This window comes from Dermochelys coriacea, chromosome 3, assembly GCF_009764565.3.
Source record: "Dermochelys coriacea isolate rDerCor1 chromosome 3, rDerCor1.pri.v4, whole genome shotgun sequence".
In the NCBI taxonomy this organism is placed as follows: domain Eukaryota; kingdom Metazoa; phylum Chordata; order Testudines; family Dermochelyidae; genus Dermochelys; species Dermochelys coriacea.
Window position 1 is genome coordinate 149,640,417 of NC_050070.1, and position 19,862 is coordinate 149,660,278.

The 19,862-nt window shown below is 51.9% G+C and overlaps 1 protein-coding gene across 2 annotated transcripts; it reads right to left on the bottom strand.

Annotated features, from left to right (window-relative positions):
- Positions 1 to 6,371: 6,371 nt before the first annotated feature.
- LRRC73 (leucine rich repeat containing 73) lies at positions 6,372 to 14,836 on the bottom strand. 2 transcript variants are annotated; one of them, XM_038395914.1, is made up of 6 exons: positions 13,333 to 14,836; positions 12,524 to 12,684; positions 11,375 to 11,497; positions 9,750 to 9,850; positions 8,877 to 8,988; positions 6,372 to 6,900 (listed from the first exon to the last, which is right to left on the bottom strand). In XM_038395914.1, exons 1-6 carry the CDS (start codon positions 13,602 to 13,604, stop codon positions 6,830 to 6,832), a joined length of 840 nt encoding a protein of 279 aa, XP_038251842.1. In that variant the 5' UTR covers positions 13,605 to 14,836; the 3' UTR covers positions 6,372 to 6,829. The 2 variants fall into 2 exon arrangements, with proteins under 2 accessions (XP_038251842.1, XP_038251841.1); XM_038395913.2 differs by having other exon boundaries at positions 8,805 to 8,988; positions 13,333 to 14,816.
- Positions 14,837 to 19,862: the final 5,026 nt, after the last annotated feature.

The window sequence follows — 19,862 nt, forward strand, 5'->3', positions numbered from 1 at the left end:
GCTGTGGCTGTGGGGTGCTGGGTGGGAGCCAAGAGCAGGTAAATCCTGGTGGCCGGGGGCCCTCTTATGGCAAGTTGCTGTCCCAGAGATGTGCAGGGTCCTGTGTGCCACCTCCTGGCTTGTCAGGGATAAATTGAGCATATGGCCTGTCTTTTCAGATGATGTCCCGTTTCTTCCTTTCACCATTCAGTACACATCTGTGCTTTAACTACACAATGTTTGTTCAAGATGTCTCGTTGCCCAGAGCATCTACTCCGTGCTCACCAGGAACAGAGCAACAGGGCTGGGGAAGGAGAGGTTAGAGTGGTGAAGAGTGTTGGACTGAAGAGAAGTCAGTTGAGCGTAGATGCCATGGGAGTTGCTCTGTTGCTCACAGTGAACGTTGTCAGGTGTTCAGGCTCATTCGGCCCATTAAGTTTCTGGAAGAACTCTCACTCCTGGCAATGTTCGCATGTCATTGACTTGGAAACTGGCAGTACCAACAGGCACACGCTTTTTTTAAAGGGTACTTTTGCCTTTTGCATGACTATTTTGTGAACCTAAACTGGCTGCCTAGTGTTGTGGTTTCCTATTTTGAAAATGTAGATGCTCCTGCCTCAAAGGCCAGCAACATTCAACCAAAATGTTCCTCACAGTGAGTCCCCGAGACTCAAGAGAGAGGCGTAGGGCTCATGGGAGAAAGGGGCACTGAACACCTCTGGACCTTGTTGGGGCTGGTTGTCCCTGGGATGTAATTCCAGCACTCAGTCTGGCACCTTGTCTAACTAGCCCACATGGCACCAAACTCTATTGCTAACTCTGCTGTGTGGTGGTTTTTCTTAAAGCTCCAGCTCCTGGAGCCATGTGATTAGGTGAGACTGGCAGCTTTCATTTAAAAGAAATGTCTTTCTAACCCTTGAGGTTGTGGAGAAAATCTGGCAAATATGATCCATGGGCACCTACAGGCTCAGAAAGCAAACAGCAAAGAGAAAGAACCTACTGTTTAAATTTTTTTTATTCTTGATTTTTATGCCAGTCCCATAATTTTGGGGGGGGGGGGCCTGAAGTGTGATTTTTGAATGTTAGGTGCTGGTGATGCTGTGAACCCCCTGTAAAAGGCTGTTCAAGTCTGAGGGATAAAGGGGCTGCTAAGCTCACACGGTGAAGTTCACTCTGCACCTTAGGAGCTCCCTGGCCAAAACCTGAGGGCCAAGCAGAGGAAGACTTGTGTTTGCCTGCCTCTCCATGTGGTAACTTGAGCTGATCCAGTGCTGCCTCCCTGCTGGGCTCTCCTCCTTTTTAGTTGTGGTTCCTGCTCCCTTTGTCCCTATAATTATTTATTTTGTGTGCTCCTGGGAGCAGCTGCTCCTGCTGCCCTTTAATCCTCCAGCCTAATTCTAGCCCTGAAACATAATCTTCCCCCCGGCCTGGCTCCAACAAGGTGCAAGGGGCACTTGGCCCACAGTGTATATCCTGCTGGGTAGGCACTGGCTGGAGCCTTCTCCACAGGGTGCATGCTCCATGCCAAGTCCCCCACAGCCTTGCCTCCCCAGCAGGGTTCTAACAAGGGACCCCGCCTCTTCCCTCACAGCCTGAGGGATGTGTGATGCAGAGCTGGGGTTTAGTCTTTGGGTGGTGGAGCTGGCTTATCAAGGCATTTCCGCTGGGCTGAGCCTGGAAGTGGATGATTTACGGCTGCCAGTCCTGCCCCGTGGGGGAAATTGAGGGAGACTTACTATGGGTTTTGTACTGACAGGGGAGGAACAGAAGCATGTGGGCCCTGTCTAACATGAGAGGGAGTGAAGCCCATCTCTTGCACCTTCCACAGGAGGAGCTTGGAGTTTTGCAGATATTATGGAATTTAATGTCTTGCATAATGACAGGTTTTAGAGTAGCAGCCATGTTAGTCTGTATTCGCAAAAAGAAAAGGAGTACTTGTGGCACTTTAGAGACTAACAAATTTATTTGAGCATAAGCTTTCTTGAGCTACAGCTCACTTCATCGGATGCATCCGATGAAGTGAGCTGTAGCTCACGAAAGCTTAAATGCATCCGATGAAGTGAGCTGTAGCTCACGAAAGCTTAAATGCATCCGATGAAGTGAGCTGTAGCTCACGAAAGCTTAAATGCATCCGATGAAGTGAGCTGTAGCTCACGAAAGCTTATGCTCTAATAAATTTGTTAGTCTCTAAGGTGCCACAAGTACTCCTTTTCTTTTTGTGAATACAGACTAACACAGCTGCTACTCTGAAACCGCTCAAATAAATGTTAGTCTCTAAGGTGCCACAAGTATTCCTTTTCTTTTATGGAATTTAAATCTGTGGTCATCTAAGGGCCCCTACTCTAGGCTCCCAGCTTCTCAGCCATCACTTCTCTCAGGTGGAGACCTGTGTTTCTTGCCTTCTTGATGGGTTATCCCAAGATATGCAGTTCCCTGCCTGCACTGTGATATTCCCAGCAAGCCAGGCTGCCTAGAAGGTCAGTGTCTGCAGTTTGCTTTCTCTCTAGAGGCTATGAACAGTGTAATAGCCAGCAGTTGTGTGTTACCAAACAACTCTTGGTAAGGAAGCACATTCTTAAGGTGAAAGCATTACAGAGAAAACATTAAAAAAATAAAAACTTACACACATGCTAAAAAGTTTATGAGCTGACTTTCTGGTAGGTGTCAACCCTTCCCCTCTTGGACCAAAGGGCCTGAACCTTTGCTGGATCAGGAAGAAGATCCTGAGTCAGTGTAAATTCAGGCTGTTTATCCAAAAGTCCTTTCTTTGTCCAGCATGTGGAGACTCCAGTTGGAACTAGTATTTGTGAGCCTCTGCGGGAGGTGATACCTCTCTCATTTGGGGGTGGGGGGGTTACAACCTGCCTGATTTGCCTTAATCCCCACCAACTGTTGTTAGTTCCTGGAGGAGCTGTGGCAACCTTCCCTCATGGAGGAGAACACAAATTGTACGCAAGCCAGTCATTTAAAACAATGGATCCCTGAGAATACTGCATGGGGATGTAATGTCTGACATCTCTCCCGTAGAGAGGTTACATGCAATCCTGTCCCACAATAATACACAAACTGTATACAACAAGGTCTTTCGAGGATAGTACAGGAAATTGCTCTAACGCCCACAACCGCCTTTACAGATGGGGAAACTGAGGCAAGGGACCTGTCGAAGGTCACAGAGTTGGTGCTAGGATCCTGGAACCCTATGTCCCAGTTCTGTGTTTTAACAATAATCCCATCTTCTCTCATAGACTCTGGATAGAACCTAGGCATCTGACCTTCCAGTTACTTATGTGCTCCTGCTGCTGGCTAGTTCAGCTTGTTTGGCTGCAGTGGGGACTGGGTGCACGTTGCGTTCGCCACTTCGTGCAATGTTCTTTTCCTGGGCAATGAGGGAAATATTCTAAGCTGCTGCCTGGGCTCTTAGCAGCTTCTCTCCCTCTCCCCAAGTGACTGCGGAGGAGTGCATGCTGATCTGCAATCACTAGGCACATCCTCGTCATATGGCAGCAGCTGGGGGCTCTGGAGGGAAATGGGCACATCGCAGCCCCGCTTCGGTAGTGAGGAGTCAAGCACAGTCAGCAACTGTGAGAAGCTGCCAGCTCTGCTTCCCTAGCACCACTGGCTCCTTCATGGAGCCTGCCTCCAAGCTCCAGCTGCTTGCCTCTGGTTATAATCCCTATTCCCACCTTGTAGAAAGCCCTGTTTTCCCCCAGCTCCCTCCTGAGAAAGATAGTTGCTGATGCTCACAACCTTCCTGTTTCTCCAGCGGTGGTCCCTGCTGCCCTGAGCCTCCCTTTGTCAGCTGTGTGTGGGTTTTTGCTGGGACCCCATTATCCTACTTATCTGAGGTATTTCTGTGCTCCCCATTACCATAGTATTCTGAGCACCTCACAGTCCTTCCTATATTGATCCTCCCACACTGCTATGAGATAGGGCATTGATCTTAGCCCCGTGTCACACATGGGGAACTGAGACACAGAAAGGCTAGGTTCAAAGGTGCTGAAGATGCCACGAGTGGCATTTTCTAAAGCAGGAAACTCCCACTGACCACAACTAGGCACTGCTCTGCAGCTTTTGGACCCCAAATACCTGTACAAACCCAGCCCTAAGTGACTGTCCAAGGTCACATAGCAAGGTGCTTGGATTCCCACAATACCCAGGTTAACACCCAACCCACTGTCCCAGTCTATCTGGACAATTCACTGTGGTGAACTCTTCCTCATTTCAGCTGAACAGTAAGGGGGAGAGATGGGGGTGGGGGAAGGAGGGGCTGCAGAATGGGGCATGAGCAGAGACCAGGGCCCTGGCGGGCTCCAGTTGCTTCGCTTTACCGCAAACAGGAGAACCTCAACTTCTAAGGAAGGGAGACAGCATCACTGTTTCCTGTCCAAGGCAGTGAAAAGGCTGGGGTGTGACAAGCAGTACAAGTGTGGTCGTGTAGAAGAGCCAGATTGCTGTGGTCCTGCTAGCATGTTGTGGGAGCCTAGGAAGGCGGATCAGTCTGGGTGTGTATGAAAATGCAGCTGCATGGCAGTGAAGAGAGAGCAGAGCTGGGAGAACGCTAATGAGCTGACACTGCCGTAGTGCGGCCTTTCCTACCAAGTACGCAATGGGGCTCTCCCCAGCACCAGCTTGGGCCTGAGAGGATCCCACCAGATAGAAATGGATCCATGTCCCACAACTCACCTGTCTGCTTGTCCCTCCTCCCCCATCCATCCTTCCCCCAAAGCCTTCCTGCAGTGCTGCAGGACCAGTGCTGAGTGCCCCCCCAGCAGGCTGGGAGCTGAGCTGGCAGCCAGCCAAGCCTAGCCAGGCACTTCAGAGCACTGCTGCCTCCTGGTGGCTCTCCTGGCTTTTGTTGTGTGCTCACTCCCCTGCGCGCTGAGGGCTCTCTGCAGTGCTGGAGAGGGTGAACTCCCCCTGCCGCAGCCAATTGCAGTTTATTGTTCTACCGGGGTCTGAAGCCAGCTCCAATCTGAGCCTTTCCCACTCCACCTGGTTCTCTAGTGGTGGTGCAGGAGGTTGAGCTCAGATGCAAAGGGGCTCTGCCCTGCTGGGTTTTATTATTATGGAATAACGCCTCTTAAACTGCTACCGTGCCCCAGACATCCCAAAGCATTTTACAAACTCACTGACGCAAAGCCTGGGCTCACGGCACGTAGGAACACGCCACAAGAGGGCAAGACAAGCCATCACCCAGGGCAGATTCAGGAAGGCAGGTTGGACTCACACAAGCTGGAATTTGATCTCCTTCCCCACTCTTACATAAACTGCCCCAAGGAGCAGACCCTTGGCTTTAAGGCTCACCTGAGATAGTGGCTTCAACAGCACATCGTCTCTTGGCACTGACCTGGAGCATTGGTGTGGATGTGGCCCAAGGAGCACCTCTGCCTGAATCCCCTTGTCACACCCTGTAACTGCATCCCTCTGCACTTTCCTGAGGCATTAAAGTCAGCACTGAATGAAAAGGGCAGCGCACCACTTCCTAAGTCCCTCCTCACCTCTGCCTGCAGCACCTAGGCTTTCACTGGCCATCTTCCCTGTAAATTCTGCCCGGCTCTGCAGCTGTTGACAGAAGAGTAGAGTTAGAAGGGCTCCAGGATTAGAGGGACAGGCCCCTATTACGGCAAGGGCTTTGGCCCTTTCTCACTGTTATTCCCTTCAGGGAGATGGGGCTATACAGGATCTGGCTCAGCTTTGATTCCCTGTGGGAGCATATGCTTCGAAGGTACCAACAATGAGTGAGATTTCAGGGCTCTGCTCTCATGGAACAGCAGAAAGCCATGGTACATACAGGCCTTCTAGCATCTCCTATAGACATGCACTGGATCTGGCTCTCTTCTCACAAGGACAGAACCAAGAACTTCTCAGCCCATCCAGCCTCATAGCCAGCTCTGGGTCATGGGGAAGTGGAGACAGAGCAGTAGATTCTGGCCATATGGTCTTTGCTCACACGCCCAGCACCGGCTCCAGGCCATACAGAGGGGGGATATGAGCAGCACTGACCAGGCATCTGGTCTTGCCCCAGCTATTTGTGCATTGCCTTCTTTGGATAAAGGCACAGGCACGATACACTAAACGTGGGGGACAACTTCCTGTCTCTCCCCAGATGCATCGTGGAACCTCTGTTGGGGGCTGTGCCTGGCTTCCTCTGCTACCACTCTAGCCTGGTTTCCATCAGCAGATTGACACGCACCTCAGTGGAGGGCAGATCACATGGCTGCTGCTAGTCCAGCAGTCCCTTGCAATTGTTCTGCTGGGGTATCCCTGCTCCATTCCAGGGCTCTGTTTGTGACAGGTCTCTCCTCACCCGCTCAATCAACCTCTCCAAGCCCATTCAATGCCCTTCCCTGTCAGTGCGAGCAGGAATGACAGAGCCTCTTGCAGCCATGAGCTGTGCCATGTCTGTGACCTTTATAAAACTTTCTTCAAGACACCGGTACAAGCAATAGAAAGAACATCTGTTATACACAAATATATACCTCTGAATAAATACAACTTCCAGAACGTGGGTCAGGAATATACAGCCAGGAGAGGGAGGGCATGTGATCTAAACATGCAGTAAGTGGATAAGCACAAGCAGCTGACAAAGCATGTGACACAGACACTCATGTAGATTCACTCAGGCCAGGATCCAACACTCAGAGCCCAAAGATGGCATTGATGTGAACGCACAATTGGGGCAGGCTTGCTGGAGACATGTGGGCATGGGCACAGCACGGTATGCACACACAGCACAAGACATTCACCCAGCATGTGTGGAGTGAACACACACTCCATGCACGCATTGCACATGGCCCACCCATACAGGCAAACAGTGCTTGTCTCAGCAGATGCCGCAGCAGTATCCTAGTCACATCTCTGTTTCTGCTAAGAGGCTCTCGCCCAGACCTGACGTCACCAAGACCATCTGGGAGCTGGGATCTGTGGAGCAGGTGGGAGAGAGAATGTTAGACATTTGAGCTGGAGAAGAACACAGGTCTGGACACCAGGTGCAGAGTCGAGAGTGAGAGAAGGGGATAAAGGACATGAGAGAGGCAGAACAAATGAGGGCTAAGGAGGAGCTTGGCTAACATGGAAGGAGCCAGAGAGGATTTTGAGGGGGAGAGGTGACCAGATGCACACTCTCTGTGCAACATGGCAGAGTTAATGCTGTTTGGGGGACCTTGAAGTGACTGCCTCAATGTCACTGTGGGGATCCAGATGTATTGTCTCCCAGGGATGCTGTGTGCTCACGTTACAAAGGAAAAGCCAGCCCTAAAAACTCCTCCTGGGATCTGAGAGTCTGTCCATCATCACGAGCACTATGGATTCTGCTGGCCAAATTAGCCCTTCAGTGACACCTGTGCAATCCAACTGCCTTCAAAGTCTGCCCTCAGTGACAACTCCTGTGCTCTCAGAGAGGCTGCACAGGTATAACTGGCTGGAACTTCGCAACCCCTTCTGTTGCCAATCCACAAGAACAGAATCCAGCTCACTCCCCTTTAGCTGTGCTGATGCTGCAGAGTTCACAGAAGTAACAGCAGAACTACCCCGATGCACATGGGAAGCAAGGCTGTGGGGAACCACATAAAGCACTTTGTTTCCCACCTGACACCTGGAAATTCTCACTCTTCACACTGTCTGAATTGAAGGTTGACATGTAACTTCCGTATTCAGTTTTAAAGAGGAAGATGAAGCCGGAAAGCAGATAGGATATACCATTACCTCACCCTCCCCACTGCTCCTGATGGCACTGGCTAGTACATGACTGCACAAAGAATCAGCCACTGTTGACAAAGGAATTCTTCCCCAAACTCAGCTGAGTGCCTTGAGGATGTTGTGTATAGAGCTGAACACATATGTGTTTGTTGCGAAGCATCAACCCCATCCTTCTTCCAAAGTGCTGGAGTCAGGTTCTTGCACCAGGAAGTATTGGGGTCACAATGTTTTTGGACTCAGAGCAGCTATGCTGGTCTCTATTTGGACAATTACATTTGAGGAACTAGGTCCAAATATTGATTGGATCTCACAGAATTTGGGTGTTGGAGGCAGGTTTTGGGGCACTGCTGCACCGAGATGTGTCAGGGTACAGATGTTTTTGGTGCATTATGAACAGCTATACTTGTTCTCTATTTAGACATTGGAATTGGAAGTGGGGAGGGGTGAGTACTGGACAAAAATTGGTTGGATCCAGGTACTAGTTAAAAAATTAGCAGGATCCAGGTAGATCTCCTTTTTGCCTTTATCCCTGTTAGTTTTGCTGGATTCCTATCAAACACTGGTATACAATAGTTCATTGGAATCACTACAATACCTCTTTCCTTCAAATACAGCCAAAGGAGATAGAATATAGTGCCGGTAACCCACACAAGGTCTACCCCATTCAAATTGGATGGAAATTTAGGGAAGCAGCCTGGAATGACATGAACTGGAATTTAGCTCAGACACCAGGGCCAAATCCCCAAGTTTTATGAAAAGACCCATGGGAGTTTTAATATTCACGACTCTGATTTTACATCTCTGCTGAAAAATGTTAATTCCTGCAGCATCATGCCAAGGCATTGGCACTGGAAAGAGCCCAATGAGCCCCACCTCCACCTCTTGTAGAAGCCGGATTGTCCTGGGAGGCTTCCTATAGAAGTACTGATCCAGCCCAACTCTACTTAACTGGCTGATGAGACTTGAAGTCAGTTTGTATTCCAGCCCACAATGAGATGGGATCTTGTCCATTTACCAACCCCACAGTGACATACTCATCCCAGCAGAAAACAGCACAGAACCCTCATTCCTGACAGCCTCCCCAGTCCAGCCTCATCTCCACCTCTCTGGGGTCCCAGAGGTCTTACTGCTCTGGCAGATCCAGGGGTTCTGCTCCCTGGCCGTGACTTCATGAGCCTCATTCTCCTCCTCTTCCTCACCCTCGGAGAGCAGGTCTGAGATCTGCTGCTGCAGCTCGGGACTGATGCTGTTCTCTGCCAGGATCAGTGTCCGCAGGGCTGTCGGGTAATTCTCCACCATGTCCAGCAAGGTCTGAGCAGAACGAGAGCCAGAAGCAGGTAGAGAGGCAGTACAGACAGAAGTCAGATTGACAGGAATGGTGTTCAGAGCTGCTTTATACTCTCTTCATCTGCCCCAACCCTGTCCTCGTTTCTTCTCTCTGCCCTCCACTGGCTCTGAGCCGCACCCCCTCCCCACCCCAGCTTTTAGGGACACTAAGAACTCTCCACCTGAGGCCATTGCCAGGACTTTCTGGCTGTACCCAAGAAGGAAACTACTCCTGCTCTCTCCTACCTGCAAATGTCCCCTGCAAGCCTGAGTCAGATGAGACACTGAGAATGGGAAATCTCGGTACCATGAGCTGAGCTTCTCAGAGAAGAGACTGCAAAAATACACTAAGCAGATAAATATCTATTACCCCCTCATCTTGCTCTAAGCCTAAACTCCAAGACTTATTCACAAACCTTGTTCCTGAAACCAAACCTTCTCCTTCACTTTTCCAGAGAACCAAAGATGCAAAAAATCTGCTCTCTCGCCCTCCACTCACTGGAGCTGAGGCAGGGGCCACAAGCCTCAGGCTAGGGCTGAGCAGGAACTCCAAGGGCTGAGAGCCATGGGTCAGGGAAAGGAACCGATAGTAGCAGTACTTCTAGGTGCAGAGACTGTTCTGAAGAAAGCATCCACTGATGGGGGGAGGGAAGGAGGTACATCTCAGGGTTGGGGACTCCACTGTTTGTTAACACCTGTGTCCCTGAGGTGCAGATGATGCTATATCAGCACCAGACACTCCTTACCTGGGCCGAATGGTTGGTAAGTCCTGTTCCTTCCAAGTCCAGAACCTCCAGAGTGCGACTGGAGGCCACAGCAACAGCCAGCATCCCTGCTACCTGGTCACCTGGAGGAGAAGAAAGCCAGGGGATGTCAGCAGAGTCTGGCTTCACACAGACCATGCATCCACTGGGCCAGGCAGATCATGGGACTACCCTGTCCCAATGCTACCGGTTAATCCCTATTTGCCAAGAACACCTTGGAGGAGGAGGTGAAGGGTTGTTGGTTGTGAAAAGAGTGGATTGTTAGTTATGGGCTGTGACTGGCTGTTCTGGGACTGAACGTAGAGAACTTGAAGGAACATAGTGAAATTGTTTCTCTTACAAGAAGACTTTGTTCAGACACAGCACCTTCCATCCAGCTACCCAAGGATCTCGGAGCCTCCCATCATCACCAGTGGGGAAACTCAGGCAGAGTGAGGAGAAGTGACTGGCTCCAGGGTCAGAGAGGAAGCCAGTAGTAGAACCAGAAATAGACTCTGGGAGTGCTGGTTCCCAGCCTTCTGCTCTGACCACTGGCCCCCACTCCCTCTCAGAGCCAGGAACAGAACCGAAGAGTCTACTGTCCTAGCCAGCAGACATGCTGTCACCCCTTGTAGGGGGATGGCTCTTTCGGGGCTGACCCCACTGGCAGCCAGTGCCAGTGAAGCACTCCCCTGAAAATCCCCAGGAAAGAGGCAGGGGACAGTCGCAGGTGGGGCTCCATCAGCTACCATGTTAACACAGAGTAGAAGCACCCACCCAGCCAGGGTCTCTGCTGGTGGCAGGGAGGGGAGAGATAGCTGCTTGGCCTAGTTTCCTAGGGCAGGGTGAGGTGGGAGAGCCACATGGCCTGGTCTCTGCCTCACCAGCTGCCAATCCTGCTCCAGCAATACAAGCTGGTTTCCATGGCAACCATTGCCAGGCTCTTCTCCTCCATGCTATTATCTGGGGAAGGAGTGGGGGGGCATGTTCCTTCTGGCAGGCCAATGGCTCAGGCCTAAGGGATTGGGAATGGGAGGGAGCAGAGAAAGGTCACCACCTGAGCTGAGGCCTGACACAAGCAAACACAGCCAGTGGGACGAGGGGAGCCCAGAGTCCCTGGCGGATGGAGGGGGGGACACAGTCTTTCCTCCCTGCGTTGCTTGCAGCTGCCATCTCCTCTGTGAAACATGTTTGATGCATTTCCTGGCAGGACACGTGTCCTCATCACACGAACTATCAGCACAAATGGCACTAACTGGCCCCCAGTCTCAAGCACAGAGGACTGAATGGGCTATGAAGAATGAACTCCCCCCTCACTAGGGTGACCAGATAACAAGTGTGAAAAACTGGGATGCTTTTTTTTGGGGGGGGTATAGTTGCCTATATAACACAAATCTCCTAATATCAGGATATCTGGTCTCCCTAGCCCGCACCTCCAGGGCAGGGAAGAGGCCCAGCAGAAGGGACAGTGTGGAGGAACCTGCCCTGCCCTGCCCTGCCAGTGCCCAGGATGTCCCTGGTCTAGATTCAGTCTCCCGGGCCATCAGACCAGCACCTTCAGCAGCAGCAAACTCACACAAAGACTGTCAAGCTAGTAGTTCAGAGACTCTCACACCTGTGCCGCTCACCGAGGGGGTTGTAGTCCAGGTTCAACACTCGCACCTGGGAGCTGTGAGCTACTGCAATGGCCAGGCGTCCCCAACCTTTGGCCGTGACACCCGGGTTTGCGCTCAGTGTTAACTCCTTAAGGCCTGGAGAAAAGAGAGAAGCCAATGAACACCCTAAGGGTCCAGACAAGTCACCAAACCTTCCAGAGGAGAACCCTCTCAGCCAATCACAGAGCTAGGAAGTGGCATGGCTCAGAGTTTCACAATTCCCTGCACCCTGATTGGTGGAGAGGGTATGGTTTATAGAACGACTAAGGTTAATTATCTGATTAGCGCTACTACCTGCAGTGCTGCCCCTTCATTTGCTCTCAAAAAGCAGTCTCAGCGTGGGAGAGGGAAATGGGCAAGGGTGGCAAGGAAGGGCAGGACAGGCAGGTACTGAAGCTTGAGTTTCAGGAGGGGTGGCTGCTGTGTCTATTGGGAGCATATACCTGGGGAGGCCTGAGGTCAATAGCTGGTTAGAGTGCTGGGGTGAGAGCCCGGGCCTCAGACTTCATCCCCTGTAAAAAGGAATGTATTCAGCCAGCAGACAGTTATTCCCTTCCCCATAAAACAGCCACAAGGGATCACTCAGTGTTAATTCCAAGAGAAGCCAATGGAGCAAATTTACTGTAAATCCCAGTTCCAGGGCAGGATGGGGGGAAGGGGTGAATGTAATGTGCATTGATCTGCATTCATTATAAATGAACCATCACAGCTCAGGCTTCACAAGTGCAAAATATTAACACCAAATCAGAAGTTCAAGCCTTGTGCCTCCCTCCCACTACATTCAAACTCTTCCATCACGAGGCAGCAAACTGGTCCCCATTCCCCACTAGCATTGTGCCAATGGAACAGTCCACTGTACCAGGAGCCATGCTCCATTGGATAGGGCTCCCTCCCCTTAAAAGTACGCAAGGAGGAAGCACCCAGTTCAATGGCTCCTGTACTAAGGGACGGTTTCACTGCACTTACGCTGGGAGGAGAAGCTTCATGCCATGTCTCAGCAGAGGGAGAAACTTTATGTGCTGCTCCCCTGGGAAGAAGAGGAAGTTTAGCTCTAAGCCGAGGGGCCTGAGCCATATATGAGTTCCACTGGCCACTGCATACCCCACAGACCCTTTTGCTTACCTGACTTGGCTCCATCGGGAGGCAGGAGCCCACAGATCAAGTTGATGCCCTCGTCACCCAGCATGCAGTCTCCCAAGTCCAAAGCCACCAGAGAGGGATGGATGGAGAGCGCTGGATTGAGGAGAGCTAGGCCGGCGTCTGTCAGGGGGCTCCCATGGAGGCTATGTGGGTAAAGGCTAGGAATTATTAATGTGCCTTCCTCAGGGCATTGGGGACTGCCTCAGACGATGGGAACCAAGAAACAGAGGGAACAGGAGGAAGATGCCACTGCCTGATGGGGGCAAGGCTCCAAAATGCCTAGGGATGCTGTGTCCCTGAATGAGGGAGCTTAGAACAGACTGGGCAAAAAGGGCTCTGGTGACAAGTGGTAGAGGTACAGAGACAGTCCTCTCAGCATAGGACGGGAAGCAGGGCTGGGGACTTCAGGGGTGCAGACAATTCCCTCCCGGCATTGGACAGACAGGCGTCTAGGGAATTAGAGATGCAAAGACATCCCCCTTCCAAAATAGGAGAGAGATCAGATATGCCAGGAGATGGGAGAGGTGCAGTGATGGCCTCCTCCTAGCATGGGGCAGGGGGGCTTGATGCTTAAAATCAGGTACATTTTTTCTCAGAGAGGAATTAATTTACAGGACTGAAGAGCAACACAGTGCCACAGAGGGGTGAGGCAACCCTGTCAGAACAGCGGGGGGGGGAGGAGCACATCTCCTGACATGGGTGCTCACTGAGGACAGGGAGACGGCACTTCTGGAAGGCCACTGTTGGGGGTGGCACATCTCCATGTCACCAGCAAGGTCTCCCCTACTTACAACAGAGATTGGACAGAGCGGTTTGTCTTCAGGGCTTCTGCCAATTGCTTGACCCGGTTGATGTTGGACACAATTCCCAGGTTGAGGTTGAGCTGAGCCAAGGAGTGAGATTCCGCTACTCCTCGGCAAATGCGCCCAAAATCCCGGTCCGAAAGCTGGCAGCCCCGGAGTGACAGCAGTCGCACCGAATTCTCCCGCAGGCTCTCGCAAATGTCCCGGATCTCAGCACTTGATAATGTCTCCCCAGAGATCTGGATAGATCCTGGCAACATCTTTCACCACTTTTGGCAGTGAGCAAACACACAGAGACACCTGCAGAAACTGCTGTGCAATCTGGATCTGTGCAGGTAAATAATGTGCTATCTGAATTGGTGCAAGTGAATAGTGTGCAATCCAGATCAGTGCAGGTGCAATCTGGATTGGTGCAATCAAGGCTGGGATCTGCTGTGCAAATCTAATTAGCATAAAGGTTTTTGTGCAGTCTGGATTAGCCCAAGGCTATTGGGCAATCCGGATTGGTGCAGGTAAATAATGTGCAATATGGACCTGTGCAAAGGCTGCTGTGCAATCCCAATTCCTGCAAGTAACTAACGTGCAACCTGGAGCTTTGTCGGTGCTGACGTGCAAACGGGTCAGTGCAGCGCTGCTGTGCAACCTCGAGCGGTGCAAGGAAACTCCGTGCAATCCAAATAGAAGCAGGCAGATAATTTCCAATGCTTGTGGCGGCTTCAAAATTCGACGCAATTACGGGTAGAGAGTCAATCAAGGGTGCAGTCCGCTGGAGCAGGATTCCCGGGATGGGAAAGAGGTGTGCAATCCGCAACGGAGCCGGGTGCCGTGCAAGCCGGATCCCCGAGAAGGAGGGTCTATATCCACATCGGATCCGGATCACCGCGTGGGTCGGACCGGATCCGGAGGGATCAGAGCCCGACCGCTAACGATATGGGGAGACAGAGCCGAAGCAGCCGCGGGGCCCCTGAGCCCGGGAGGGACCGGGCTGCGCTGTCATCAGGCTTCCGAGCAGCATCCGGGGCCCGGAGCTCCCCGGGCGCAGATCATCCCTACCCCGGTGCCCAGCTCCCTTCCCCCGGCAGGCGGCGGCCGCCAGCCCGGGCTCTCTGCGCTAAGCTCTTTCCGCCCGCTGCACCCGCTCTGCTGGAGACGGGGCACCGGGATTCCCGGGGCGGAGCTGGCCGGACCCCGGCTGGGCCCGGCTCCCTCTGCACCTTGCTCCGGATCACCGTGTTGCCGACCCGGAGCGGCCCCGGCTCCTCCTACCGGCTCGGCAGCGGCTGTAGCCGCCTGTGCCTGGTGCCCCCGAGACCCCTGCTCCAGCGCCGCTGCGGGGATTCGTGCTGCCTCCCTCCCGGGATCCGGCTTTGTTTGGGGCCGGCCCGGCGCGGGCTGGCTGGTTCCTATTGCCACAGACCAGCAGCCTCCGCCTCCTGCCCTGCCTGGCTCCGCGGCCACCACCTTCCCCCCGCTGCTTCCGCTAGCACAGGGCAGCAGGTACCTGGTCCCGTGCAAAAGGCCTGGGACCGCCCACCCTTTCCTTAGGCCACCTTGCTGCACCCTCTGTTTTGGGATATATCCTCTCCCCCACAAATGTAGTTAGGGCAGGAGGCCCTGCACCTTGCACACCGAGGTCCGTGAAGCCCTCAGCCCCCCTGGGGGCGGGATCCAGCCCTTACAATGAGAGGGGGAGGAATTTGCACCCCATGGTCAGGAGCTTCTGATTCCCATGCCCCTGTTCAGGCCGCTGGCCTCTCCAGGCTGGATACCTGGGTTGCAGCTGGGGCTTAGGGAAAGGAAAACTGAACCCTGTTGGGGTGTGTGATTGAACTACAAATGGAGAAGGAGAGACACGCAAGAGAGGGGACTTGCCTAGAGGCCAAGGCTTGGAGCAGCCCTAGTGGCATTAAAGCAGATCTTGGGAAGGCAAAGAGGAGGGCAGTGGACCAGGAAATAGAGCCACAGAAGAGGGAGTTGCCCAGTTTCAAAGGCTGAGGAGATATTTTAGGGTATCATGGGACTAATAGTCTTGTCCAAAGCACCCAGGCCAAGGGCCTGGAAATTAATAAGTTCCATGGACATCTGAGAGGGCCAGGCATGTGTAAAAAGGACCCTACTTCCAGGCCAGAGATGGGTGGGGAAGATATTGTGGTGTTACCCATCAAGTGAGATAACTCCACGTGCCAACCCCAGGCGGGTCAAGCTGTTGGGCTAAAAATGGGGAGAAAAGGATTTTAAATGGTGCTTTCAGGGCTGCTGCTATCAGAGACATCTTTTGAAGTAAGGCTGGTAGGTGAATGGAGTTGGTGGTAGGCTGGGGGCGAGCAAGGTGATGTTGGGAACAAAGATGCTGTATTATTCACCGGTAGTAATATTGTTGTGGCACGGCACGGGTATAAGTAAAATGCCTGGAATGACATCAGTGAGAGTGCTTGATATAAAACTCTCCACAGCAAGGGTTAAAACAGAGGGCCTCCCCAAGGGATGCCATGAGGGCTGGCTGCAGCAACAGCTTCCAAATGGTGGTTTGGAGGTCCTGTCGACTAGGCACTTTCTCTTCTTTGCTTGGGGAGTTGCAGAGGAGCTGATTGCAGAGGCCATTGGCTTTAGTCAGATCTCTCTGCACTGGTGGAACTAAAGCATGGCTTGAAAAGGAAGAGTGGAAGGCACATTCTCTTCTCCACAGCAACACATATAAGGGAGTCACATGGTTTCATAGAATCATAGAAGATTAGGGTTGGAAGAGACCTCACAAGGTCCTCTAGTCCAACCCCCTGCTCAAAGCAGGACCAACCCCAACTAAATCATCCCAGCCAGGGCTTTGTCAAGCTAGGCCTTAAAAACCTCTAAGGATGGAAGTTCCACCACCTCCCTAGGTAACCCATTCCAGTGCTTCACCACCCTCCTAGTGAAATAGTTTTTCCTAATATCCAACCTAGACCTCCCCCACTGCAACTTGAGACTATTGCTCCTTGTTCTGTCATCTGCCACCACAGAGAGCAGCCTAACTCCATCCTCTTTGGAACCCCCTTCAGGTAGTTGAAGGCTGCTATCAAATTCCCCCTCACTGTTCTCGTCTGCAGACTAAATAAGCCCAGTTCCCTCAGCCTCTTCTTGTAAGTTATGTTCCCCAGCCCCCTAATAATTTTCGTTACCCTTCGTTGGACTCTCTCCAATTTGTCCACATCCCTTCTGTAGTGGGGGGACCAAAACTGTTTGCAATACTCCAGATGTGGCCTCACCTGTGCCGAACAGAAGGGAATAATCGTTTCCCTCGATCTGCTGCATACTAATGCAGCAATAGGCCGTTAGCTTTCTTGGCAACAAGGGCACACTGTTGACTCATATCCAGCTTCTTGTCCACTGTAATCCCCAGGTCCTTTCCTGCAGAACTGCTGCTTAGCCAGTCGGTCCCCAGCCTGTAGCAGTGCATGGGATTCTTCTGTCCTAAGTGCAGGACTTGGCACTTGTCCTTGTTGAACCTCATCAGATTTCTTTTGGCCCAATCCTCCAATTTGTCTAGGTCACTCTGGGCCCCATCCCTACCCTGCAGCATATCTACCTCTCCCCCCAGCTTAGTGTCATCTGCAAACTTGCTGAGGGTGCAATCCATCCCATCATCCATATCATTAATGAAGATGTTGAACAAAACTGGCCTCAGGACCGACCCCTGGGGCACTCTGCTTGATACCGGCTGCCAACTAGACATTGAGTCATTGATCACTACCCATTGAGACCGACAATCTCAAAGGCTAACGGGATAATCTAGGGTATCATGGGACTAACAGAGCCTTGACTGAAGCAGGGAAATGACGGGGGATTGTAGATCCCAGGAGAGTTACTCTGAAAGAAGAGGAGGAGAGGCAGGGGGTGGGGAAGGATTCTGGATAACAGCTGGAAACATGGTAGGAATGAAGGGAGTCAAGCAGTTTGCCTCCCCTCCCCCCCAACTCTGTGCCTTTCTTCATCCAGTGGAGAGAGTGAATTAAAGCTGACCAGGGAATGATCTGTCAGAGCAGAGAGGCCTGAGATCTGGGGGTTTCTTTGATAAACACTGGTGGTGTGTGCTCAGTGACATGGTTCCTGCCCCCAGGGCTCATCTTCTGAGGGCATGGCTACATTTGCAGATGTAAAGCGCTTTGAGTTAAACCAGCCTTTGGAGAGCGCAGTAGGGAAAGCGCTGCAGTCTGTCCACACTGACAGCTTCAAGCTCACTGGCGTGGCCACATTTGCAGCACTTGCAGTGGCGTTGGGAGCAGTACATTATGGGCAGCTATCCCAGCATGCAAGTGACTGAAACATGCTTTTCAAATGGGGGTGGGGTGGAGTGTGACAGGGAGTGTGTTGTGTGTATGTGGGGGGAGAGAGAGTGGGTTTTTTGGGGGCTGAGAGCATGTCGTCTTGTAAGTTCAGTCAGCAGCCGACCCTCCCTCCCCCCCGCCTCTCTCACGCACTCCATTCCACAGTAATGGTTGCTTTGTCTCAGAGCAGATAAGCAGCCGGCTGTCAGAAACGGAGCTTTTGAATGGCATATCCGCATTTCTACAGTGAATTCAGAACAATGACCAGAGTGGCCACTTGACTTAAGGGGATTATGGGACGTTTCTGGAGGCTGATCAGAGCGCAGTAATGCAACACCTCGTTCACACTGGCGCTGTGGTGCTCCAGCGGGGACACAGCAAACGTTATTCCACTCGCCGAGGTGGAGTCCCAGCAGTGCTGGAGCCGAGGAGTCAGAGCGCTATACGTGCCTTGCCAGTGTGGACGGGTAGTGAGCTAGTGCGCCCGGGGCTCCTTTATTGCACTGTAACTCGCAAGTGTAGCCAAGCCCTGAGTTAGACGGGCCAGGCTCTGCTCACATCCCTTGCTCAGTGCAGGGAGGCAGAGGGGGAGAGAAGGGGGTTGGGAGACATCCCAACTTCACTTATCTCAGCAACACTCACTGTGCAGGACTTTTCTGGCCACTCCCATTAAATGAATGAACTAAATGTGAGCAATGCAGGTGAAGGGGGCCTGACCCCCTTCCATTCACAATGCTCCCCAGGGTGCAGATGAAAGGGAACTGGGAAAGCACCATGCTGAGGTCCCTGAAAGAATTCTGTAGCTGGTGGGAAATAGGAAGCAGAGAGACTATGGCTAGATTTCAGCTCAGTATAAATTGCAGTATAAAGAAGCTAGTAGAGTGATGTGAAGATTAGGTTAAACTGCATACATAGGCAGCTTTCTGCAAAGAGCTAATCCGCTAAGGAAAAGGATTAGGTGCTGTATATGGAAACCCCCAAGCAAAATCCCATCTTGTGAGTAATTAAGGAAGCAAAACCAGGCTCCTAAGCATCAGGCACAGGTGGGGAAGGAGAAAGGAGATGGCAAGTGAGGGAGAAACAGGATCCTGGCGAGCATGTTAAGTAGCCTTTCAACTTTTCTCTTTGGAAGGGAGGAGGGGGTCACTTGAGCCAGGGTTTGCATTTCATGAGGCCGCACAAGGCAGCATATAGAAACCAAAGGGGAGCAGCAGAACAAGGCAGATAAGTTCTGGGCTCAGGTGACAAGTCCAAGGCCTTGGTTGCAACACCTGATTTTCTCTGAAGGTGTCAACATCCTGTCTGAATAATCCTTAGCTGTCTTCTAGCACTTTCCAGCCACCAGGTTATAGAGGCGGGTGAATATCGGTCTCCCCATTTCACCGCAGATGGGATGGAGATGGAGGGGGTTGATGGGGGGGCTAGGTTTTCAAAAGGCTCAAAAACTGAAGCAAGAAGACTCTGAAGTAAAGTGGGTGTGGAGAAGTAACTGCATGAGCCCTGGAGCAGGAGAGGGGCCATTGTGGTGCACTCCAGGTGTCCAGTGCTGGTACAGGTGATGTTTTGCAAACAGGGAGTTACAGAATCTCTTATGTGCTCAGATTAGGTGTCTGAGTGGGAATAAGGCCCTTTGCTGTGGAGTTTGTGAGTAAAATGGCTGTGTGTCAGAGCAGCCCAGACAGACACACAGTAGCTCCAGCGGGAAGGATGGTCGGATAGCGCAGCCAGGTTTCTTTTCAGTGCCTCTGGCCAATGCAGGTTAAAAGGGAGAAGATGTTGCATTCTCCCTCATGATTACCTCCGGGCATCAATTACCCATGTTCCACTAAAAGGGCTATTATTAGAGAGTGGCTCTGGGAAGAGACCCCCTGGGACATGTCCAACTTCCATTAACTGTAACAGCCCTGCAGCATCACTTGGCATGAGTGCTAAGCCACTTCTAAGGTCCTGGAGCTGGGATAATGAGGAACACTTTGAGAGGACAGAGGCTGTTAGTTCCAAGCATGATTCCGCTGTGAAAACAGCCGGTGCATTGGGCAAGAAGGCCTGGTGGCTAATCAGTTCCTAATCCTGGCCCCAGACCAGATTTAGTGAGCCATAGGGAAGAGGCTTATGCAGTAAAACTTACGCTGCAGACTGTATGTATTGTTCTTTCTTATGCAAAAGCACTGGTTGACCTCCATATGGTTCAGCAGAATATAAAACCCTACAGGGCAG

Excerpts from the sequence above, each read along its gene's own strand:
- LRRC73 (XM_038395913.2), bottom strand. The coding sequence starts at position 13,604 with ATGTTGCCAGGATCTATCCAGATCTCTGGGGAGACATTATCAAGTGCT. Across the intron at positions 11,498-12,523 it reads TCCCGATGGAGCCAAGTCAG|GCCTTAAGGAGTTAACACTG; the intron begins GTAAGCAAAAGG and ends TCTTTTCTCCAG. Across the intron at positions 9,851-11,374 it reads CCTGGACTACAACCCCCTCG|GTGACCAGGTAGCAGGGATG; the intron begins GTGAGCGGCACA and ends CTTCTCCTCCAG.